Consider the following 24,345-nt stretch of genomic DNA (forward strand, 5'->3'; position numbering starts at 1 on the left):
GAAACAAATAAATTCTTCCAATGTCGTTTAAGTGTGAAATGTCTTTTTTTTTTGTATCATCATCATGATTTCTTACAGTACATTCAGTTAATGTTAATCTGAAAGAAAACATCTTTGAACTTGGCACTTAGAAAACAACCACAAAGAATCGTCACCTTTATTCATAAAGAACTAAATTTACAAAGCCATTCAAACAGTCATTTTTTTTACTTTTTTTTTTTTTACTTTTGTGTTTTTTAAACTCAACTGTTGAGAATATTCAAAATACACTTTTTAATGTTGCTTCTATCTCTCTTTTACTTACAAGTATGTACATTAAAGTCCCAGTGTGTTGTCACGAGTCCTCTTCCACCGACTCCTCATCACTGGTGATAAAAATCCTTTTTTAGTGTTTTATTTATATCTCCTCACACTGTCAGCTCTGTACAGTGCTCCAGTCTGAGCTTGAGTGTCAGTGAATGTTCAACGTGCTCAGATTGATGTCCCGTGGCTGAGCTCGCCGGCTTCTGGGATGGCTCCTCCTGGCACTGGTTGGTAGGACATTGGCATGGGCATCTTCACTGGGCTCTGCCGGAAGAGGCCCCCGTTGGGCGCCCTGTGTTTGCAGCGGATAGAGGGCATGGTGGCACTGCTGAGGGGCAGGGGCAAGGTCCTGCCAGCCCCTGCACCCAGTGTCCTTCCTGGCCCGTGACCCTCCTGCAGGAAGGTGGTCACAGACATTGGCCGCGACCCCCGGGAGTAGTCGCGAGCAGACAGGGCCTCCAGGGACTGGCTGGGATGCATGCTGCCAATGTCCAGGGCAGAGATCTCGATAGACTGGCCCGGCAGCTGCTTGTGGGCCAAGTCCTCGTCCAGGAGGCTGTTCATACGCTGGTGGACCTGTTCCAGGTTCACCTCTTTGTCCTAGAGACGGATGAAAAGAAAGCCAGAGCCACAATGAGTGTGTAGAATAAAAGAAGCCACGAGAAAGGATGGTGAGCAGAGGTTGTAATGGAAGGGAGAGCATAAATGTAATTAAGAGCAAGTGTGATAAAGAATAAAAGTGAAATGAATGTGCGGTGGAAGGGGTCAGGTATTTAAAAGGAAGAACAGGATGGGGATAGAGAGGGAAAGAAGACAGAAGGAGACAGGTTATAAAGGTTGTTTCATTATCACCATCATAACCACCGAGCACAGTACATGCTGAGCAGACCGCTCTTTCATTCAGTGAGACAAAGTCTAACACACAGCCAGTTCTATTCATGTGTGTTTGAAGGATTCTGAAACAACACACTGGCTTATTTCTGCTTAATTTACAAAACCCAAACACATAAATTCATAATATGCTGAGATTTTTCAAGCAGTTGACTTTGAGGGAGACATTACCCTAAAACACCAAGTCTTAAATATTGGATTATAAAAAGCTAATGTCTCCACATCTGAAATGAACTTGAATGAAGATGTCTCTTCATGCAGAAGTGTGTAAATTTTGTTAATTAAAAGACCACACATCGGCAGGAGGCGACTCTTGCATGAAAAGCATCAGCCGTTAACAAGGCTTCCAATGGTTGCACCGATCCAATGAATTAGACTTTGTGACAATAAACCTCCAATAAAGACAGAGCAATTGATATCAGTTAATCAAAGTCATTTAAATCATACTGAGGAAATTCATCAATTTGTTTCACCCAGAAACAATGAGGCAACACAAATATGGGAGAAGAGGGAGAGGCCAAAAAAAAGAGAGCATGTGTTTACTTCAAACTAGAGCCGGAGAACAACTTGTTTTTTAACCACGCTTTCGCATAGATAGTTATTTGTTCCCATACAAATGATGTATTACATGTGTAGTATGTATATAACCAGAGTATTCCACTAGAGGGGACAGCACAGATTATACACTGTACTGTATATTAAGGTGGAAGACATGACAGCTCCCTAAAAGCGAATCCAAAGTGTCTCAACCGACACCTGGTGGATGGCTGCAGTATTGGTCATAAATCGCCCTACTCCATGTTAGCATATGGGATTTAGACAAAACTGAACAGTTAAAGTAAACGTTAAATACATTTTTTTCTCAAATTTGGTTAGACTGACTCCCGATTGATTCGCATGTGCACCGCGGGACCTTGTGACCGCGACTCCATAACTTGAACGCTATTGTGCAGACAGTGGCTTCAAATGCACAAGAGCAACTACGTTGTGATAATGGCGAATAGCTTCCCCGACTGTTACCAGTACGTATTCTATCTGACGGACATGTAGCGTGAATTTCTGAGTATGTGAACGTCTGACGCACCAAACCGATGCAGGCTACCGACACAGACCTTGTTAAAGGAAGTACATTTCCGGCTTCATGCTACCATGCTCACTTTTGACTCCACCCTCTCCTCCACACATGCACCCGTTAAAGTCGAGCCACCCTGAAGACAGGACAAAAAACAAGAGGGCAAACAACAGGAGGGACTATGGGGTGAGATGATAGATGAAACGACTACAGTCTACCCCTGCCCGGCCCCCATGCCCCGCCCCTTGTCCCTGACACAGCCAATGACCATCCATTACTGTATGTCAGGCCTCTCCTGACCTTTGTCAAGAGCCTTGGCCTCCTCCCAGTCTCTCTCTCTCTGACTGTCCATATGTGCCGCCTCCCTTCAGGTGATGTGCTCGTAATGTCATTATATGTCAATGGGCCAGAGACCCTTTCCAGACCGTAATCCTTAGTCACCTGCTGGAGATGAGACAATGATACATAACTCAAACGGTCCCCTTTGAATCTGGGTATTGACATATAATTGCAATTAATTATTACTTAGGCAATTCAAAAAAGAATAGTTCAGCATTTTGGAAATTATTCTTTATTTGCTTTCTTACTGAGAATTGGATGAAAGATCTGTAACCGTCTGATTCCAGACTGGTGTCTAACTCTTTTAATCTAAGTCTCAGCAAGAAAGCAAATAATAATATTTTCAAAAACCTCAACTATTCCTTAATATTGATTGTTGAGGCTTACAGTTGTTGGAAATGGCCGTCACAATGTCCACATACTGAGTGCTTGTGCTGTCATGATGCTTCGAACTATTAAAAGTGATTTACCTTCTGAATATTAAACACTTGTTCAATAAAGGCTTGAATGAAAACTGTAAAACGTTGGTAGAAGGGAGTTGACTTGAACCAACTGCTAATTAAAACTGCCTCAAGTTTGCCGCAGGTGCGATCACTCAATCACGATGGGACCAGGATGTCACATGACACATGCAACGTAAGTTTGATAGTTACTAAGATAGTAATAGTGTAAAATGAGCCTCAACTTGAAATAATATAATCGTTTATTTACCGGTTATAGTGTTTTTTTAGCCTGGATGCCAGACGAATTTAGCCCCGCCCACAACATTTTTGGTCGGGCAGTTCGGTCTGGAGTCGCTCCATTGGGAAAAAATTATGGCCCGACCGGGCCAATCAGTTTGTCAGGGCGGGCTTTATACGATGATTGACAGATGATCAACAGTAACGTAATCAACCACGTCACCAAAGTGCCCTCGGGTTGAATTCGTTTTCAACAAACATGCCTGCCGCTGGCGAGCTGAGATGTGTAGATGCTGCCATTGAGTCTGTTTTAGAAGACATCGACAGCGCATTCATTTTGAAAGAGGAACACAGAACGTGGAGGCGACGCCAAAGCACCGCGCTAATCCCTATCGCCCCGGCGCTTGGCTGTTCACAACGGACACTGAAGCGACGCTGAACCGCCGGGCAGCGCTAATAATATCACCCGTTGATCCAGTAGTTCGCTGCACGGCTTTGTGCCGGTCACACCGGAGGCTGAAGCACCGCGCTGCGCCAAGGCTGCCTCGCGGTGCTTCAGCCTCCGGTGTGACCGGCACAAAGTTTTAACATGGGAGTGGATGGGAGCCAGCTGTTATTTAAGGCTTGGCGCTGCGCTGAAGCGTCCGGTGTGAACCCGGTAAATAACTCACAATGCGTTGCTTAGCATACGTCACATACTACGTTGCTCTGATTGGTTGTAGGTCTATCCAATTGAGCGAAGAGTAATTTTACTTCCTGGTCAGTTGAAACACGCCCCATAATTTTTTCCCAATGGAGCGACTCCAGACCGAACTGCCCGACCAAAAATGTTGTGGGCGGGGCTAAGTTCGTCTGGCATCCAGGCTAGTGTTTTTTGTTATAATAGTAAACTAATGGGAGCTGAACAGACTGTAGCAGCAGCAGCAGCAGGTTTAGTTATTTTGAGTTTCCTCTTAGCGATACAAGATGGATGGATGTTTGTTTCACCGTCATCGATGTGGTGAAAAATGCTCATTGTCAACATCTTTGAATTTTGCTTAACAAAAATGTTAAAACTCAAGATTTAGATGAATGTGAAACTGGAAAACGTGGGAGACTTAAATTGTTTGGCTTGTGCTTCTCCAATGTTTAGTATTTTCCCTCAGTCAGTGGATTAAGCTGCTCTGTTCTGACAAATGTATGTAACAAAGTACACTGCACATCTTTAACAGTCACATTTTAAGTCTGAAGATAAGTGTTCAACGATCAAAAGATTACTGCATCAACCGATTTGCAAAAATACTCATGGATGTACTGACAAAAACACATCTAACACGTCTAATGATCTGTAAACGAGACCGTGCTCTTTGTTGTAGGTTTCTCATGACAGCAGTATGTGGTTATTATGAGAGCAGCTGTACACAGACGGAAATAGAAATCAACAGCAGCAACTCAAACTCTCGTCTGCACCAAAAAGAACAGCCTTGGTGGAGCTCAATTGGCTGTGATTACAGGCCTGGGTCTTAACCGGGTGTCCTCGGCCAGTGGTTTGTTGGACTGTTGGACTGTCGCGTCAGACAGGCGGGTCATGGCTCAGATTCTTTTCCCTATCTGCTTTTGCTCACACTTTAGTTTAGGGATCCATGTCAAGCCTTAGTTGTCTGGGCGCCTCATGCAGAGGGGCTGCCCAGTCGACAGCAGCGAGACGAAGTCGGGGCTCTAAAGCATTAAGACTTGAATGGATTAGCTAAAGAGAGCTATTGTACAACTGAAGCACATCGTGACTCAGAAGTACAATTTCATTATGTGGTTTTGAAACTGTAATTCAACAATATATTTGCTGACATCACTGCGGCTGCGGCTCTCTCACACGAGCACCAGTGGTTGTTTTTCAGCCCGAGCTGTAGGCAGTGTTTCTATGCATCGGTATGAGAGAGAATCCCAGCGAGTGTGTTTGAGAGAGAAGCCTCAGAGAAGTCCCTGACAAAGCACCCCAACCTCTCTCCCAACATGAGAAGGAATGAGTAGATCGATCACATGATGTCTGGACTATCATTAGGGGCACACCTATTACAACTGGGTGTACTGCAGCTCTACTAAATCGGGGCTGGCGTCGGCGCCTGCTGGATCCATAAAGTAGAGTGTGGCAGTGGCATCTCTGGGCAGGACCGGGGGGCCCGGGGGTCTGGGTCTCGACCGGGGCCTTGGAGGGGCAGGGGGACCCGTGGTAGCCGCCATGGCCCGGTTCTGGGTTAGCAGGCTTAGGCCTGGGCCCTGGCCCGACGAGTTGTCAGTGGTCACCTCTTTGGGCTGCTCTCTTCGGCAGCGGTTGCTGTTCCACCAGGTCTCCAGTGCGGCCACCAGGAGGGCCAGCAGCAGCCCGGCAGCCAGGATGCAGAAGACACCGGCGAAGCTGTGGAGGTGCAGCGCCCTTCCCTCCGGCTGGGCGTCGGCGTAGCTCTGCAGGTCGCAGCGGCCTTTCTGTGGCCACCACTTCTGCTTCAGGATGTCCAGGTCGCCTTTTTCCTGAAGCTCCAAAATCCTGTGGAGGAGAGAGACAGGAGTGAGCGGGACTTGCACATGCAGCCGCAGCACAGCACCATGTGATAACACTCCAGGACACTGCACCAAGCAGTTGAGAGCATCGATCCAGAATACGTTCGATGCTAATTACTGAGCAAGTCAAATAACAAAGTAGGTGAAATAGAGAATGGAAAAATCTAATAATTTATCTTGGACAAACATGAAGGCGGATAATAAAATCAACATTACACTCCTCTGCATGACTGTAATTACATGGAGATCATAATGACGGACCGTATTAGTATTGACTCTGAGTTTATTTAACACCCATAGGGAGTTAAATGCTGTTCAACTGCCGTTCGCACAGCAGCAGAGAATAAAACGTTTAAGTGATGCAGCGCTGAAACTCTTCATAAGAGCGGACAAGAGCTGAAAGACCAGTTCTATGTAAACAACGAGGAGGAAAACTACAGCAAGACAAATCGGTCTCACATCAAACTGTGAGCGCGGAAACCCGAGATGATCAAATACTACAGTCAGTCCATAAGTTAGCGTTCAGAAGGCTGATGCATGGGATGTCCTGCTGGAGACCGATGACGGCTGAGACAGTGAATCTGTCTCATCGGAGCGGTTAGCTCTCTGCGCAGCATCATTCAACCTCTTCAACGGTGACTGGCACATGAGCGCCCGAGCACGAGGCCGGCACAATCCATTCAGAGCGAAAGGGCACACGCAGACATATGTACACACAGCTGCCACGGCTTCTGACATTAAATGATAGGGAAACAAATGAAAGATCACAAATGCAGACGCCTTCAAGTATTCACCAGTTCTCTTCCTGCTAGTGATGTGTTTTGGATCTTTCACCATTGGAACAGTTTGAGTGATCAATCGTCCAATTTCAGACGTTGTTTGTTCTGAATTCAGATTTTACTTGGAGGAGAATGCTTGCTGCCTCGATTTAAAATTCACTTATATCATTCTTGTAAGGCTGCACTGAAAAGACTGTCTGTCTTGTGTCTGGGGGGAAAAATACAGATTTACCAAAAACAACGGACAAATAGCACGAACAGAGAATATCAAACATGTTCTTCTGAATCTGTGTCTTTCAGAGAAACTGTTCTAAGCTAATATCTACACAGAATTAAAACAGAAACAACAGATTAGAAGGACTTGGATCATATTTTCAAAGCTCTGGCCTTGTGTTTTCTTGTTATAAAACATAATGACATGTTTATATCCTAAGTCGTCTTAATTCTTATGCTCAGACTTTAAATACTATTCCAGATGTGTTCTGTTAAGTTTCTTCCTTTCTCTGAAATATCTTTGAACCGCTTATGGAATACTAAGAGAAGGGAGGTTCTTCAACAGGTCCTTAAATCTTAAGGTACGACACATTCCCAAATTTAGTCAGAGATTCTATGGGTGACGTCATTTTATCTCTAGGTTTGTAGTAAACAACTCTCCTTTAAAAGGCCTACTGCAAGTTCTGGGTCTGGGTCTCTTCAAACACAGACTTCGACAAGACACTACTTCAAGACACAACAGTTATGAAAATATTTTTGCTCACCAGGGTAATTACAGATGAGCTGACGTGTTATTCCCCCATCGATTCTACTCTAATTATCTCAAGCAATTTAAAGTTTTTTTTTTTTTATTCAGACACCAGTGAGTTCAAAGTCCAATTAATGCTTCACAATCAATAAACCTCACTTGGTTGTACAGTGTGCCGGGATGTGTTTGTACGTACTTCTGAGAGAAGAGGTCTCTGTAAGGACTGCCGTGCTGCAGGGCCATGCCGTAGCCTCTGGTGCTCATGCTGCTCCCCGCCACGGTCAGCGTGCAGTCGTCATCTGTCAGAGCGGCGTACTCCACCACCGCCATGTCCCACAGGAAGGCATAGGACTCGCGCTTCACCTGGAAATGACGCACAATGTGTGTTTATGAGAGACAAATACTGACCAACAAATTGCGTTCCCAATAATAGGAGGTCACTGGGACCTTCACTCCACAGCAATCTAATCAAGTAAACTTTGAGAACCTGTCACAACTGGTCAGAAAATTGAAGGTATTCCTTAGAGCAGAGTTAATATATCAACGTGATGGCTTTTGACTTTCCAACGCCAAAATCGAATCAGTTCATTTGAGAATCCAAGTGAAAGTTTGTACCAAATTTGAAAGGATTCCCTGGAGGTTTTTCTGAGATATTGTATTCACAAGGTAAAAGAATTGACACTGACCTTGAGCTTTGACCAACAAAATCAAATCAGTTCATCCTTAAGTCGATTGAATGTTTGTCCCTAATTTAAAGAATTTTCATCAAAGCATGTTTTGAGAAATAGTGTTTTTTACGGACACAACCCAAACACATAACGTCTCAGGCACGGACTCATTAAAACTCCTCACTTCTCTTCATGATATTAAATAACATCTACCTTATATCTCTGTTAATTTAAAATGCATTTCACAAATCACATTTCTTGTTTTCACGGTTAAATTGACTCAACCGTTCTTAACGTGTGCGTGTGGAGTTTTCTTACAACACACTCATGTGCCGTGGCCTCAAGCGCACGCTGTGGAGAATATGTGGAACAACAGCAGCTGAGATGTGTTGGTCCACACCTCTGTGGCTCCTCCCCCCTCCAGACTGAGACAAGGTCTTTCAACAAACACACTTAAAACAGACTTTTCCACCTCACGTCTCATTAGTTCTCAAATTCACTCACCTTAAATAAATACCACTCATTGGAGGAGAAATACTATTCGTACTCCACTGTGATTCTGACTCAAGGCAGAATGAGACACGTGCAATAGTTTGTTCACTATAAATAACAATTTATGAATTTATCATCTTTGAATATAGAAATATGAACAGAGTTAAAAAGGAGAAAAGGGGTTTTTCCATTGGTGTATGTAGTTTCTAGGCAACTGGCCTGACGATAGCGAACACAGTAAGCCGCTCAAATAATAAAGTTGTTCAATGTTTAAAGTGAATTTGTCTCGACTCCGCTGTGATTTGTTTAATTATGGATTATTCTTCACTCTGCTCCCTGCGAGTGTGTCTGCGTAGATGAGTGTGTGTTTGTTACTGTCTTTAAAGAGGACGCAGAACAGAGAGAACACATTAAAAGTTAATTTAGCAGCAAACTGAGTTTGGGAGAATAATTAAAATCCCTAATATTCCACAAGATTAAAAAATATCACTTTACTAACACGCGTCTGTCAATCAGGGGAGGAAATTACCGAACTAGCGTAAAGTTTGTTCCTACCTGGCGACAGTAAAATGTTAATTATAATCAAGGCTAAGCTTATGTTTGTATATAATTTACTTAGCAAGAAATTAAATGCATGTATCAACATTATTTATTTATATATTGTCGTGTTAGTTTGTGCAAGAAGAAAACAAGAATATATGTTTTTGTTAGGTTTTTCGAGAAACAGCTTTTTCAAAAGGAAGTCTGCAGAAATCGAACAGACAACATGAGTCTTATGAGCACGTACAGATTTATTTAGGACCTTAGTTCTCACCTTCTTGATCCCGTCTGATGGGCCAGAGACGGAGTTCTCGAAGCCATTATTCTTGTTGATTGTCTTCCAGAGCTCCGCGAAGGTGCTGTCCTGCTCCAGGGGGTTGGTGCCTTTCGCCCGGAAGTACTCGTACACGGCCGAGTCCCTCACCGTGCCGTACACCAGGTCCACCTGCTTGGACAGGTCCTGAAACGACCTGCAGCCACATCGCACACCACAGAGCTATTAGTTCACAAGAGTTGATAGAAAGATCATTTTAAAAATAACAGGAAATAAGAAAACTAATTTCTATTTGCAGCTGGTGTGAGAGGTTATAAAGGCCCAATTAACCATTTGGCTATTTTTCCTCTTTGTCAATGTGAACTGTATATAGAACAATTATAGACTTTTCACATGATATACTTTTAGGGGAAAATATAAATTTTGTGTGGTTATATAATACTGTACTATACATTACTAATGCACAAGTCTGATATTCCCTGTTTACAAGTGACTTGAAAATGCTTTATTTTGTTTTTCTTACACTAATCTTGTTTTTGAGGTTATCTGTTTCCAATCTGGTGTTTCATAACAATTCACATCCTGCACCTTTACTATTAATTTACCATTTAATATGCTACTGTTCCATTTCCTACATGCTTTACATTTTCATTGCCTCCAAAGCTGTTGTGCTTTCAATATATTGGCTTTTAAAATCCCAACCATGTTTCAAATTGTTCTACAAACATGATGCAAAACAACTCAGGAAACACTCCTCTCCACTTCCATTCATTAACCCACCTCATTCACTTTGTTTGTGTCCTTCCATATAGCGACATTTTCCCTCTATTTAAAAAAACTAGCGTTAACTCCCTCCTGGTTCACTCCATTAAATCGCCAAGCCGGAAACTATACCAGCTCCCTCTCTAATGCACACTGGAGCAAATCACTAATCAGCGTGCTCTTTATCAACTGAATTAGCTCCCTGTGTGACGCCTGCTGCTTTCGGACGTAGATGCCAACGCTTTCCCCCGTCGGCCAGTTTGTCCGGCTCTGCCAGCGACTGCAAACAGACCAGTGATGACCAGGTGGGCTGGTTGGGTTTCATACTGAAATGATTGGACATTAACTGCTAATATATAGTCTGCAACAAACTCTCATCTACTTGTTCACATACATAAACAAAACACACTACACACTCTATATGTGAAAACTACTCCCTCCTGATTAAAATGCCTTTTATGCAGATGCTGTGTGGGCAGTGAGAAACACAGCTGTGTTTTATATGTTAAGATAATTGGCAATTTTGTTCCAGCATCATATTTGCTAAATGCCAATGTCTTTGCAATTAGGGTTTGCTTCCAGTGTAATGTGAACGACAATCCACCCAGAAGATTACCGGCTTCCTCGTCATGCACTGGGTCGATATGTTTGAAACGCTGCCTCGGCGCTCGTCCTGCATTTCTTTATAAAATCCAAACACAAGAGAAACATCAGCATGTTTACAAAAACCAGGAATGTTCTTTCTCTGCAGTTTCCCCCCCAAAAAAATAAGAGAATCCGATAGCGAATCTCAAGATGGTTGGACTTACTCAGCCGTTTAATTAGAAGCCTATATGGTGTAGCAGTGGTTCTTGTTGTGGGGGGAAAAAGCAAGTGAGAGACAGAAACAACTGATTAGATGTTTCATGGTCTCGGGCTTATTCTGTCAGATTAAACTCCAGGCGTTACAGCACAGAGTAAAACGTTCAACTTCAACAGCTTAATTTTATGCGAGTGCACAGATCTCTTGACTTATGGAGCCCTGCGGAATTATAGATTTGAGATAGAACAGCACGCCGAATATTTAGATCTACAAACTGCAGTAAATAGAAGAACTAAAAGAGAAAAAACAATAGACAGATGGCCCAGTTTGAAAATCAACGACGCATAAAGAATTAAAGATTCACCAGTGACATTATCAGGAAATTAATATACGAGGCAGATGCACACTGTGTGTATGTAGCGAGGACATGGTTAAGAGCTTTCCCTTGTTTTGCTTTCCTTTCTCAAAGCCATGCAACGTACACTTTGATTCACGATCAATACACAGAGGCCAAGCCGGCCCTCCGGTCATTAGTTATAATGGCTGAACAAAGATTAAACGAACCAAAGCACGCAAGCATGCACACACACACACACACACACACACACACACACACATACACACACACACACACACACTTACAAACACACAGAAACAGCCACACACAGCTATCCTTATAAGGGCTTTGCATAGAGTAGCATTAATTTTGTAAAGCCTATAACCTTAAACTTATCCCTAACCTTAACCATTACCAATTCATACCTAACCATAAATGTAAACCACCCACAATTCACATCTTACCCCTACACTGAACCAAGACCTCAGCAAATGATCATTAAGAGTGATTGTATTACTGTATAGATATATATATATCTATATATATATAGATATATATATATATATATGCATATTTATTTCATTCTCATTTATTTATTTTTTCTTTCAATGTGTTAACTCTTCATTGTACCCTTGGCATTATTGTAAATGAGGGTCTTATTCCTCAATGTGTTTTCCGAGGCTTAAATAAATAAATAATCAAAAGAGTGAACTTTGGTCCTCGTGAGGTGAACTGGTCCGGACAAGGTCTGTGTTTATGCTGGAAAAGTTCCTTAAGAGGCAACAAAAACCAGAACCATCGCACTCAACAATCAAAACACGATAACAACAACAAAAAGAAACAGCAGTGTTCAGTCACAGAGTTCACACAATTAGTATTTATCTATGTGGTATCCTGAAGGACAAATAAAAAAACTAATCTGCCTTTTCTCTTTTGCCTTCTCTCACCGGAGGAACTAACAAAGAGTTTTATGTCGCACTGTGGGAGGAAACTATTTCACCTCCTTGTCCTGAGGCATTTTATAAAAGCTTAAAAAAGGCCACGTAGTGTTAGAAACAAAGAATCATATAGAAATCCTGGTTAAAGTACCTCAGACAATAAATAATTGCTCTCCTTCCCACTTGAAACCTGCACATACAGAGCAGGAGTGATCATCATCTCTTTTGACACTTGCTGCTTTTTGCTCGTGCGTCACACAGACGGACTTTGCATGAGACAGAAATTTGATTTCTCCAAGAATCATAAAAAACTACTTGGATTTATTCTGGGCTGCAGATCCCCTCACTTCACATCGTATTTTTAAAAATTCAAGTCATTTCTGGTAGAAACTTCCAAGGTTTGAATATTGGATTTATGCTGGAGGACAAACTGCCAATACTTTCATGACAAACATCAGGGGAGACATTTCAGATTGGCCAATTTGTACATATCCAGCCTCTTTATTTAGTATTTGTAGAGCTTTGGTCACCAACTTATATTCTTTGCATCCTCTGCATACAAAGGCTATACAAACATAACATGTACGACTAAACTAAAGGAAACTAAATGGATCTAGAACTGAACAGTGAGGAAACAAAAACAGCCTGAAGCAAAAACATCTTCTCCTTCTTTTCGCCCCAGGTTCACACATCCCAGTTTTCCTGCCCCATAACCACAAACACTCCCAGGCATCAAGAACCTGGGTTTGGAGCCATTCTTAAGGCATTTCAGCTCAGATGTCATCAGATCTAATCCCAAAATGCTTGCAATGCTTTACATCCGCATATACATTTACTTCTCCCTATGAACAGAGACTAACTCCATCTCTGTGCCTGTGTTCTCTGCTGCCCACCCTGAGACTTAAAAAGAGTTTTTAAAAATGTGTTCTCCTGTGTATGAATCTGAAATGTTCCTAAATGGCTTCATTTGTCTTCATAGAACAAGGTTCACAACATCTAACAATTTATTTATTAAGCGAAAAGTTCGATTTAGGACAATAATGGACTAATGCAGAGTCGCCCGCCCTGTGATTTATGAGGCAAATTAGTAATAGTAAAGAAATGCCCCCTTCTGTAATGGCGAATGGAAGAACCCACTGTCTTTAGGTTCACTGAATCATCAAGGGGACAAGTGGAAATCTCAAGCAAGATTAAAAACAATGTAAATGGTCAATTTCTTTAATTAAGTACAGAAGAAAAGCTCCATTGAGGCTGTTGGACCTGAGGTGTTATTCCTCTTCTCAGTAACATAATAAAATAAGCAATCGAAAGCACTTCTGTAAGGATCTGGTACTGGACAGGTTCAGATGTGCACGTCAGGAAAACAGTGTCGAACAAATGAAAAGCTTGAAATGTAAAGAAACAAATATACATATTCTGGGATTTAAACAGTTTTTACTATAGGCTACCTAGGCTCAAACTATAGGTAAGAGATGGATGGATAATGAAGGAGTGTAAAAAAACATGTTTTGCAAATCTTAGCTGAGCCAAGAAGTGAATCCCACACCGACGATGAGTTATACAAAGAAACAAAGAAAGTGTAATATTGGAAACAGCGCACAGAGAGTCATGTTCATCATGTTGGGCTTGTTTCCATTTAAAATTCACAGTCACAGTCCCCTACTCTCTAACTTCTAAACGCAATAATTTGCAATTAGTTTGATTCCATTCCCCGAACAGTAGCAAACGCACTTTGAGAAAGTTCCAGTAATTGCCAATCCAAACATAAACACACACACACACACACACACACAAAAACACACACACACACACACTCACACAAACAGGGTGTCTTCACAGGTGGATGGATGCTGCTTAGCATTCGCTGCCTGTCTCCACATGTCCACATGTGACTATTTGTTTTGTAGGAGACAGACCCAATGTAATCAAATGCCTCTCTGCCCGTTCTTAAGGGAAAGACAGCACCAAATTGGATTCACTGACAAATAACTGACTTTGGACTGAGGACGGACTAGTTGTTAAGCAGCAGGTCAAAAATTACAGAAAAGCAGTCGGAGCAAAAACCCTGTGCACCGAGAGCAGCAGATGAGAGATGCACACAAATCCCACAGCAGCTGCTCCCGGGGTGAAGCTATTGAAAAACATAAGGTGTGCTACCTCCACAAAACACTCAATAGAGCATGAGAAATCCGGCTCTATAATGGGCACACTGCACCGCGAGGCACACGCACACATACGGTGCATTCACTGCAGACATGCATGACAACGTGCAGAGGCTTTAAAGCTTAAAGCCAGAGCACAACCGTATTTGTGAAAAATACAAAAATCTGATGAAACGTCTCGAGGCAAGAAGTGAGTTTACCAGACTGAACTGTTGTATGTCAGGTAGCATTGTGGGTTTAATGTAGGACAACATTTCTGCTTCTTCTTGCAATTTACATCCCATATTGTGATGTGGATTTCATTTGACTTTAAAGCATAATGTTGACTGGAGGTTGTGTTACCTGACGGCGTTGTCCATGCGTGACACTGTGAGGTAGGCAGCCAGGTTCGCTGTGTAAGACGAGCACACGATGAGGGTGAAGAGCCACCAGCTGCCCATCACGATCCGCAGAGCCACTGATCCCAGGATGGAGTCGCTGCCTGTGGACGTGAAGGTGGGAGAAGCATTTGCATTAAAACTGCACCAACCATCATCATCTTCACAGTGAACCAGCATCATCACATGCTTTCCACCACACAAGATCCAAGCTCTCATCTCCAGTTTAGTGTAAATACTGACAAAATGCTCTATTATTATTATCAGGGTCTTGTAGCCTGATGTTTTTGTTTCAACTAGCTTCGATATCATCAGAGAACCAAAAAGATAATCATATTTATTTATATTAATCATCTTAATTAAATATTCCATTATTTCAAGCGAGCTTTAATGAAATCTTCAAATTCTATGAAAGAACAGACACGTTTCTTGTCTCAGAGTGATGACTGTACATTTGCGCTTTACTTAAATAAATGGCTTAGTAAACTAGTGATGAGTGGGAAATCTAATGGTGCTAACAGCTCATCGGTGTAATCTGTCATTTAAGAGATGACACTCAGTACAGCATCATTTATTTTGTCTGCCCTGAATTGTTTCTTTCAAGCTTTTACTTTTCTATTATACGTCTCAACCCTAATTAACCGTGTAATAATTGTTCATTTTCCTTTTCTTAATGTTAGTCCCTTGCTATATTCCATCCTTCTTCAGGGGCAGAACACTGGTCTGTCACATGGACTTCGCCAGCGTCACTTCTTCTATGTCACTCTGACTCTTTCTCTCAAAACAGCTCGAGAGGTGCTTGAGAAAAATGTCAGGACACATTCTAATTTCAAAGAGTGGAGCCGCAGAAATGTCATCTGAAAGATTCAGGATTGTGAAATGTAATGAAAACATATTTGTCTGAGAGTGTCACAATCAACACGGCCGCACCCTGAGGACGGCTCGGGCAGAAACCGAAGGCCTTGTCAGATGCATCGCACCAAAGCATCAGTCATTTTTATTACACACGGCTTTGACTGATTTCTTAAGGTCATCAAATGTGAAGTGTGCATCTAAAGTTTTACCGGATCTTTCCCCGACTGCAACAATCCACTTTGTGGCGCTGTCACTTTCATCTTTTTTAATAAATTGATTAAACTCTCTGATCACAAGAGGGGACGTGTCTTTTTTTTCTTTGTTTTTACAGTTTCTCCTCGACAGTTTCAGATGATTTCATGCATCTCCCCCTGACCTCCTTACAGAACAAAAGAAGGGCAGTCCCTGTTTGAAGAAAGTCCACAGTGGACACACACAGCGAGAGACGTTCGAGTGTTGGCATATCATTACAGAATCATAAAGGAGGGGGACACTGCGGCCAAGTTTATCCTCTCTGACAATGGCACGCTATGCATCAGCAGTCAGATCCATATCAAAGCGACCCACGTCTTCAAGAGGAGATAAAAAAAAAATGCAATCCACTTGAAAGAAACAAAAAGTGGCAACGGTGGAACACGAGCCGGAGACAAAAAGGAAAGGCAGGGAATAGACGTGGAATTCAGCTTCTCTTGAAATACAGTGGGTGTTAGGTTAAAAAAGGCTCAGAGGCAAAGTGCCAGACTTTGATAGATGCACTTCAGGCTTTAACATCAGCTGCAGAAGTGAGTCATTTATCCACACCAGACATACCTGGATGTCCACCAGGCTAAAGATGGGACAAGGGCACCTTTGGAAAAATGCTGGGGTGGGCGTTGTGCCTCAAACTGACTCACCCCCGAATCAGCATTTATTTTCCTGTTACATTCACGTGTGCATTTTTTTATTGATTGGACTTTTTTCAAGTATTATGTCCTAAATCCCTTAAAATATTTCTGGGTTATATGCAGTTTTGAATTTAAGACAGGGAGGTCTGCTGTTTCATGTGCCACGGAACGCAAAGATTTTTATTCATTTTAATAATGGCACTTACTTTAACACACACACACACACAAACACACAGACAGACAAACACACACACACACACATCTTTGCTGTGTGTTTAGCAAGGCTGAAAAGCTGCCGTGCCTTGGCTGTCCTGCGTCATCATGACAAACGCATACTTTATAACTGCTGTGCTCGCTCGTGGTTCGCGGCCAGGATAAAACCACTTCACCCACCTTGTTGCACAAAGGCACCGTAGACGATCCAGATGGCACTCTGAAGTGAAGTGGAGACAGAAGGCGGCGGATGTCCTCCTGCACTGTTCTGGCAGCGCACCGCCTGGATGCGCCTGAGCAGGAAGATCATGATGCCCACGACAGGGATGGCTGCGGCGATGCACGCCCACACTGCCAGATCAAACGGTGCCAGCAGAGAGAAAATGTTGATCTTCTCCTCGGACTTGCGCATCAGGATTCCGACGGAGTAGTCCATGTAGCGCTTGCTGAAATCCACCACGCTCTCGCGCTCGGGGGTGATGGTGATGGCCGATATCGCCAAGTCCGCTCGCTGTGGATGGAAAGGCACGATTTAGTCATTTTCAAATGAAACAATAAACTTCATTCTAAAAGAAACTGAACTTTATTATATCGTTTTTCTTTAGAAACACGATTAGCCCAGTTTCTCGGACACATCTCTGAAGGTAGCGGCTAAATCGGAAGGAAACATAATGTGCACATTTTAAATCTTCTTCAATTTAATTCGACCTACCATCATAGAGTAAATTTACTCTCCCTGAGCTCCTTCCCCGGACAAACTATTTGTCTGTGCACCTTCATTTTCTTGCAGGTTCATTAACTCCACAGTGAGAAAACATCATTAGGATTTTGTGGAGGTTTGAAATGTAGATCAATCTCCTGCTTATCCCGGAATCAAGTGTGCATCATATACACTCAGTAGGATTAGGACATTAAAATCTTCAATCTTCAACATATTGTGTTTCCTCAAGTATTAAATCTTTACCCCTGAAACAATAGTGACAGTGATCACATTGAGACTGACGTGTTCAGAACTACATTGTTCTATCACACAGCTCCATATGATAAACAGTCATACACATATGCACCTTAAGAGTCATAAATAAGAATTACTGCCTTGTGGTATTTTTGCCAAAAATATTTCACAAAGCCCCCCCCCACACACACTATGTTCCTGATTTATGGAGTTAAACAATGAGCAGAAATTATGAAGTTGTTCTTTGACCTTTTGGAATATGAAATGTAATCACTTCAGCGAATTACATATTTGTGTGAAAATGAGGAATAATTAGCACTTTATTTCTCAAGCTTTGACAAATGTTGTGTTTTATAACCTCAGCCTTTGACCTTTGACCTAGAGAATCAGTTCTTATTTGAGTCCAAGTGAACATTTTTGGCCAATATGAGGAATTCTCTAAAGGTCCTTTGAAAAGTTCCAGAGGCCAAAAAGTGTTTCTGGAGGTCACAGTGACCTTGACCCTTTGGCCACCAACATTTTAACGGTTATTCTTTGAGTCCAAGCAAAATATAATAGGGTTCATTAAATATCGCATTCATGAAAATCTGACAGTCTGAAACTATTCTGCCTGAGGTCGTGGCTGTAGCTGGCTCATAGACTTAAAAATCTGAAATTCTCAACAGAAACATACATTTAAATGTAGATTACACATTTAAAATGTAAATATGTAAAGAGAAATATCATTTATTTAGCCACTATGTAGTGAAAATCATGAAATCCTCAGCCTCTAACACAACGACTGAATATCCTATTATCATTATGATCCATAACACCCTTTGTCATGTTCTGAAACTTTGTCAGATACCATCCAAAAAGCTGAAATCCGAAATCCGACCCACTTCAAACAGTCGGTGATATCACCAACCGGAGGAAATGGATTAGCAGATAAGAGCAGTTGGCCGTCCAGTGTCTTTCTGATCATCTCCACTTTGCTGACCCCTATAATTGGTCCCCCGTTTCAAAACAAGACAACGTGGCTTGACTCCCAGAAAAATGATTTAGACCAAAGCCTGGACACTGGCTGAGATAAAGAGACAACACGCTAACCTTGCCAATGAGTTCTCCCATCATGCCATTCCAAGTTCCATTGGGGAGCGCTGAGCCGTACTTCCCGTCTCCGACCTGGTAGATGTCGTACTTGAAACCCAGGATCTTTGCAAGGGCGTCCAGGACGTCGATGGAGAACCCCTTGTATCTCTTGGGTTGGCCCAGAATGTTCTCTGCCACCATCACAAAAGGTTCCTCCTGTTTGAAAGAACATTGCACAATTGGTTAAAGGACCAGCCTGTAGGATTTATGTGGCTCTAAGGGCAGAAATGGAATATTCACAATTATTGTTTCACTAGTTTGTGATCACCTAAAAGCAGGAATAGCTGTGTTCTCGCCAGATGCTGGTTTCCAAATCAGAACATCTCAACACCATGTTTATAAAAATAGCCCTGAATAGACCTGAAGGCCACCGTAGGTTCTTATACATGCTCTAAAAAGGGACGGGTGATGGAGAAGTCTTCAGTGAACTCTAGGTGTCACTAGATCCTACATGCCCGCCCCGAAGGAGATTCAGGGAAATACATTTCGGGCATGATGATAATGCTGAAAGATGTGAAAGTGCATGAATTTTGTCTCTGAGGCCAAGAGCTGTCACCACACTTAGGAAAAAAGTGTAGAGTTCTATGTGTGTATTTAATCACAGGGACGTCATTTATCACGATGCGCCATAATCTCCTCCGGGTCTGACTGGGGTGAGCACACGTTCAGTCATCTTAAGAACTTTGGGGTGACACCTTTATGAAGAGCTTCAAAGGTGATCGAAGTTAAACTCCGTCTTAATAAAAATAGTTTCCTCAGAAGCTGTTGACCCGTAACACACGGTGCCATGGAAACTGTTACAGTTACAGAAAATTGCCATTTTGAATTTATTGCACCCAACTGTGGTTTTTCTTTACAGTTTGAAAGTGTCAGGGCAGGATTGAACGGGTGGAGGGGAGGAGGAGAGGAGTCAGGGGGGAGGGGAGGGAGGGGAGGGAGAGAAGTGAAGAGGAGAGGGGGGGTAAGTGTTAAGGTGGGAAGGGGCAAATGACTTGATCAAGTGACACTGCCAGGGAGAGAGCCGAGCAGAACTTATGTGAATAAATATGATGCAGGTTAATCATGCGTGAAGAAGAGGGAAAACAGGAGAGTGGGAGGCGAAGAGTGAGACGGAGAGGGGGAGGGAATTGGGACTTGGTGAATAAATATAGCTCCAGATGCACAGAACAAGCTCGAGATGAGAACCTAATATTCCCTTTTTTCCGAGAGAGAAATCAGGGATTAAAATCAAACTGTGAAAAGTCGATTGTAAGACGTCCAGTTCTCCAACATCCAGATTTGTTATTGTTGGCTCAGAATCCATGTATGGAAACACTGAAGGCACCACAACCCGGGATTGGACCTTCACTGGGGCTTTTGTACATGTTCTATCGTTCTATCTACTAATTCAAGAAATCTCTGTTTGCCTGTATGGGAAATAAATATCTAACATTCTCATCTTATCGGCTTCACACAGCAAGTGTGCTGTGGAATTTGGTGGGATTTGCACACGTGATACTGGGAATTCTCATCTCTGCATGAGAACAGACTCTAATCCTCCAGTTCAGGATTCTGCGTCATCAGTCAAGCTTCACCAAACTTTGAATAGACAGGTGAGCAGCTCTTTGTGCAGCAGCAGTGCCCTGTGCTCCGAGTCCTGCAGCCGCTCTTCACCTGCTCTATGGCTGCAGGTCATTTTTACAATTTGAGAAAAGAACACAGCACAAGGCAAAACAAACAACCAGTTCCAAACAGGCAGGTTAACAACACGCACTGCAGAAAGGATATATTTATTTGTTATTCATTCCCATGTTTTGTAAGAATATATTTTACAAGCCTTCCTTTTGGCCTCTATCTTCTTAACGTGTTAATAAGCTCTAACAGTTGTTTAGTTTAATCCAAATTCATTGTTTCTTTGTGAATTATCTGCTGAAATCATTGCTTTTCTTCACACAGCTGCTTCATACTGATAAAAACAAGGCAAGCTAGTATTTATAAAAATGAAGTTATGGGTCTGTAGAAGCGCTTTTTCTATTTACATGATTATTTATCGTATTTATTGAGAAACTAATGCTTGTTGATGTGTTTGCCTGCACACTGAGGTGTTGGTTGTCTTACTGGGATATTGTCCCACGCAGGTCAGGTTCTAATGGATTCAGTTTACTCCGACGACTTACCAGTAACGTTACGATCTTGAGCGTCACTCCGTGCATCCCGCTCTCTATCCGATTCTCCTTCAGGCTGCCGTTCAGGCCACGAGTGGAGTCCCAAGACGCCAGCTAATGGGCAGAAAGAGGACAGATGAGATTAAAGAGGCTTTGGTCAGGAGGGTGGGGGTGGGGGGGGGGGGGGGGTAAAGTGCAGGTCTTTGAAAAAGAAGATGGTGCCTCATTAAAACGTCTATTACCACAATAATGAAAGAGTAGAAGCTGTGCAGCAGGTAAATATAAGGCGAGCGAGCCACAAGTGAGGTAATCATCCCATAGTTTGCGATTTTGTGATAAACTGGTCAGAGCGGGTTTCCAAGGCAACACCCATCTGAGGCACTTGAACCTTCCGCTCATCACTGATTGTTGAGATGCACCGAAAAACTTTGTCCACAATTTACATTTAACATTCAATCAAACAGACGGAGGAGGGGAGGAGGAGGATGGAGGTGGTTATGTTTATTTATATTCATTGCTTTTCTCGTCTTGATGATCACTTAACAGCACATTCACCCGTTCACACAAACATCCACACACTGAAGCTATGTGCAGCATCTTAAATTGCTCATAACACCAGTTATTTGCGGATCAGCGCCTTGCTCAAGGACACTTCAACTTGCTGAATAAGGGAGACTGCGATCAAACTGCGGACCTTATTCTCCTGAACCAAAACCGCCCCTCTAATGATGATGATGTTATAACGACAGGAAGGAGTGTTTAACTTTAAGGAAGAAGAAAACCTCGGCTCACAAGTAGAATTGCAGACACATTAGACATTGAAGTTCACTCATTGACATTTAAAACAATCGTCATCTTTCAAACAGCCTCCTTCCACACCGTCAGCGTTCTGAGCCGTGTCTCAGGCTGCGGAGCTGATGTTTGTTAAATACTTAATCAGCGCTGCTGGCCAGGACAAGGATTCTCAAGGATCTGACACATCATATTGAGTGGTCTTTGAGATTTGAGCTGACAGGACAAGCACGGTGGCCCACGGCCAGACGACGGGCCTCTCTTACGTGACCCGGATACCTTTTACCTCAGAGACACACGTTCTCCGCAACAAGAGAGACGCCATTAAAATCGCATGGCTTTCAAAACGTCACCATCTTTTTACTTTTGTTAAATATCTCAGGTTTGAATGTCTCCATTCTTTGAAGCATATTGTCTTTGTTCCAGCTTTTAACTTTGGATGTTTGAGGTCTTTTGATTAACAAGATGCATCGCGATCATTTTGAAACTTGCTACCTGACAGCTCACTAAATATAACAAAAATAAATGCTTTTTAAAAACGTTTTTTTATCAAGGTGTTACTGCTGCCACACAACACAAGTTCCCAGTGCTGCAGGCGTGTCTCATTTACATGCTGCTGGATCTGAACCGGCAGCTTCTATGACTCACTTTCATCAGTGATGGGGGAGGTTTATACAAAATGCTGGAAGCCTGTTGGCCCCCGAGAAGATGGTTCTGGACGTACCATTCAATTTTAAGCAGAACTAGGTAGAGATCAAAACGGTGAACGGGACTAGGGATATTTTTAGGCTTCAAGATTTCATCTCAAGTCCTGCTCTTAACTTTGAACCCAAACTTCATGAAATATTCAGGTGCCTTGGCTCTTTAACGTGATTGGACACAGACAGCAGAGTTTGGGGGGGGGGATATCAGAAAAGACTAAACTGAACACATTGTCCCCATTTAATTTTTTAGACTTGATGAGAAACGAGAAATGAACAACAGAGCAATATGTGCAAAGGGAGATCTTGAAATTACAAACAACTATACAATCAGGAGAAAAAACAATTACCGCAGCAACAAAGGCTTTCGACTGTGAATCAAAAAGAAGCTCGCGTGGAAAATGAAAGCGGCTCGGCAACGACTTCAGAGGAATATTTCATTTTTTTATCAGCTCGAGATCTTTTGTTCCTCACAAACCAACCGGTGAGCCTGGGATCGCTACGTACTCAGGTCTGAAGAGCTCTCCACCGCAGACTGATAGGGAATCGTGTTTATAACCTGCCAGCTTGTGTGGGCGTGCATAAACATTTTCTCTATATGCAGGATGTTACTCATGAAATCTACCTCCTAGGGGCCTTTATCTAAGCTCTGTGTGCATGTCAGCGATATGGAGATCAGTCCTAGCTGTTGATTGCAAATATAATAAAGAGTTATGCAGCTTGTGTTCACTCGCCTTTGTGTATTGAAGAGCTGAACTCTGTCCGCCGTGCAGTTTGCTTGTAATATGAAATGGTCATATGCGGGTAATGAGTTCAATCCTCAGCACTGCACACATCTAATTGTAATAGCTTGTCGACTTCATCTGTGTATCCAGATGAATGCAGCTGTGTCCGGTCTGTGTGTGTCTGTCTGTGTTTGTGTGTGTCTGTGGGGGGGGGGGGGGGGGGGAAATGTCAGCGTGCGTTGCCGGCTTCACAGCTATTTTCTCCATGAGCAGTTTTGTCCTCGGTGAAAAAAAAGAAGCCGAGCAATCTCTGCTCTGTAAAACTGAAGAACACTAAAGAGGAACACTTCTACTTCACAGAGCTTTGCACATCAACACGCCACCGGGAAGGTCACAAACAAAACCGCCACGGCACCTGCATGTGAACGAGCGACACTCCACTGGACGCACTCTGCTCTCTGAATACCAGCTTGGATTTACGGGTGAAGTATTTCTTCACTTTAACCGTGAACAAATCGCACGGACATGAGATTTTCAAGGACACGACAGCGATACAAAAAAACATACTTAACGTGAAATGAAAGAAAACCGATTTTGCATCTTAACGCCAAATCTCATCAAAGATTTTCCCTTCTAAGTGTCATCACGTCGATGATGATAAGGTGGAGACAGCCTTCCTGTATAAACGCACAGCTATCAGAATCCAAGAGCTACTGTACTGTACGTTTCCTTCTATATCTCCTCTTTGTCCTGATGGGATTCTGCGATATCCCGTTTAAAAAGTCCCAAAAATAACAGCGCCGCAATTTAGCTCATGGTTATGATGCATAATGCCCCAAAAGTGATCATCTATAATGGGGCTGGGTAAAATGCCAATTACCGTTTGAAAATGACAAAGGGACAGCAGTCAAATAGCCCTGGATTCATGGAGCCCACAACGGCTGCAATTTCTGTATCTCCTGGAAATGACCCACTTCCTTTTCATGGAACCTAAACTGCATCATTACAGATGCATAATCGTAGATGGAGGTGGTTGCAGCTATTCTTCGTTTCCCTTTTTCCTAGTTCAGTCCATCAGGTGCTTACATATTGACAAGACCATCATGCTACCAAGCCTCTTATTGACCCATGGGGCTTTGTCTGCCATGCCAACTCGATAGTCGAGACGCTCGTGTGTGTGCATGTGTGTGTGTGTGTGTGTGTGTGTGTGAGTGCACTGACTATATTGTTTGTCGCATTGTCACTTCCTGCC

General features: G+C 42.7%; 1 protein-coding gene across 1 annotated transcript in view; it reads right to left on the minus strand.

Moving 5' to 3' along the window:
- Positions 1-471: 471 nt before the first annotated feature.
- grid1a (glutamate receptor, ionotropic, delta 1a) overlaps positions 472-24,345 on the minus strand; it is a 207,445-nt gene continuing 183,571 nt past the window's right edge. Inside the window, exons 9-16 of the mRNA XM_053436519.1 lie at positions 20,888-20,989; positions 18,690-18,887; positions 16,822-17,156; positions 14,659-14,793; positions 9,316-9,511; positions 7,538-7,704; positions 5,566-5,806; positions 472-903 (exon numbers count right to left, since the gene is read on the minus strand). Coding sequence (XP_053292494.1) covers positions 472-903; positions 5,566-5,806; positions 7,538-7,704; positions 9,316-9,511; positions 14,659-14,793; positions 16,822-17,156; positions 18,690-18,887; positions 20,888-20,989 — 1,806 coding nt within the window. The remainder of the gene's footprint in view (positions 904-5,565; positions 5,807-7,537; positions 7,705-9,315; positions 9,512-14,658; positions 14,794-16,821; positions 17,157-18,689; positions 18,888-20,887; positions 20,990-24,345) is intronic.

The sequence above is a fragment of the Pleuronectes platessa genome, chromosome 12 (genome assembly GCF_947347685.1).
Source record: "Pleuronectes platessa chromosome 12, fPlePla1.1, whole genome shotgun sequence".
Taxonomy (NCBI): Eukaryota; Metazoa; Chordata; class Actinopteri; order Pleuronectiformes; family Pleuronectidae; genus Pleuronectes; species Pleuronectes platessa.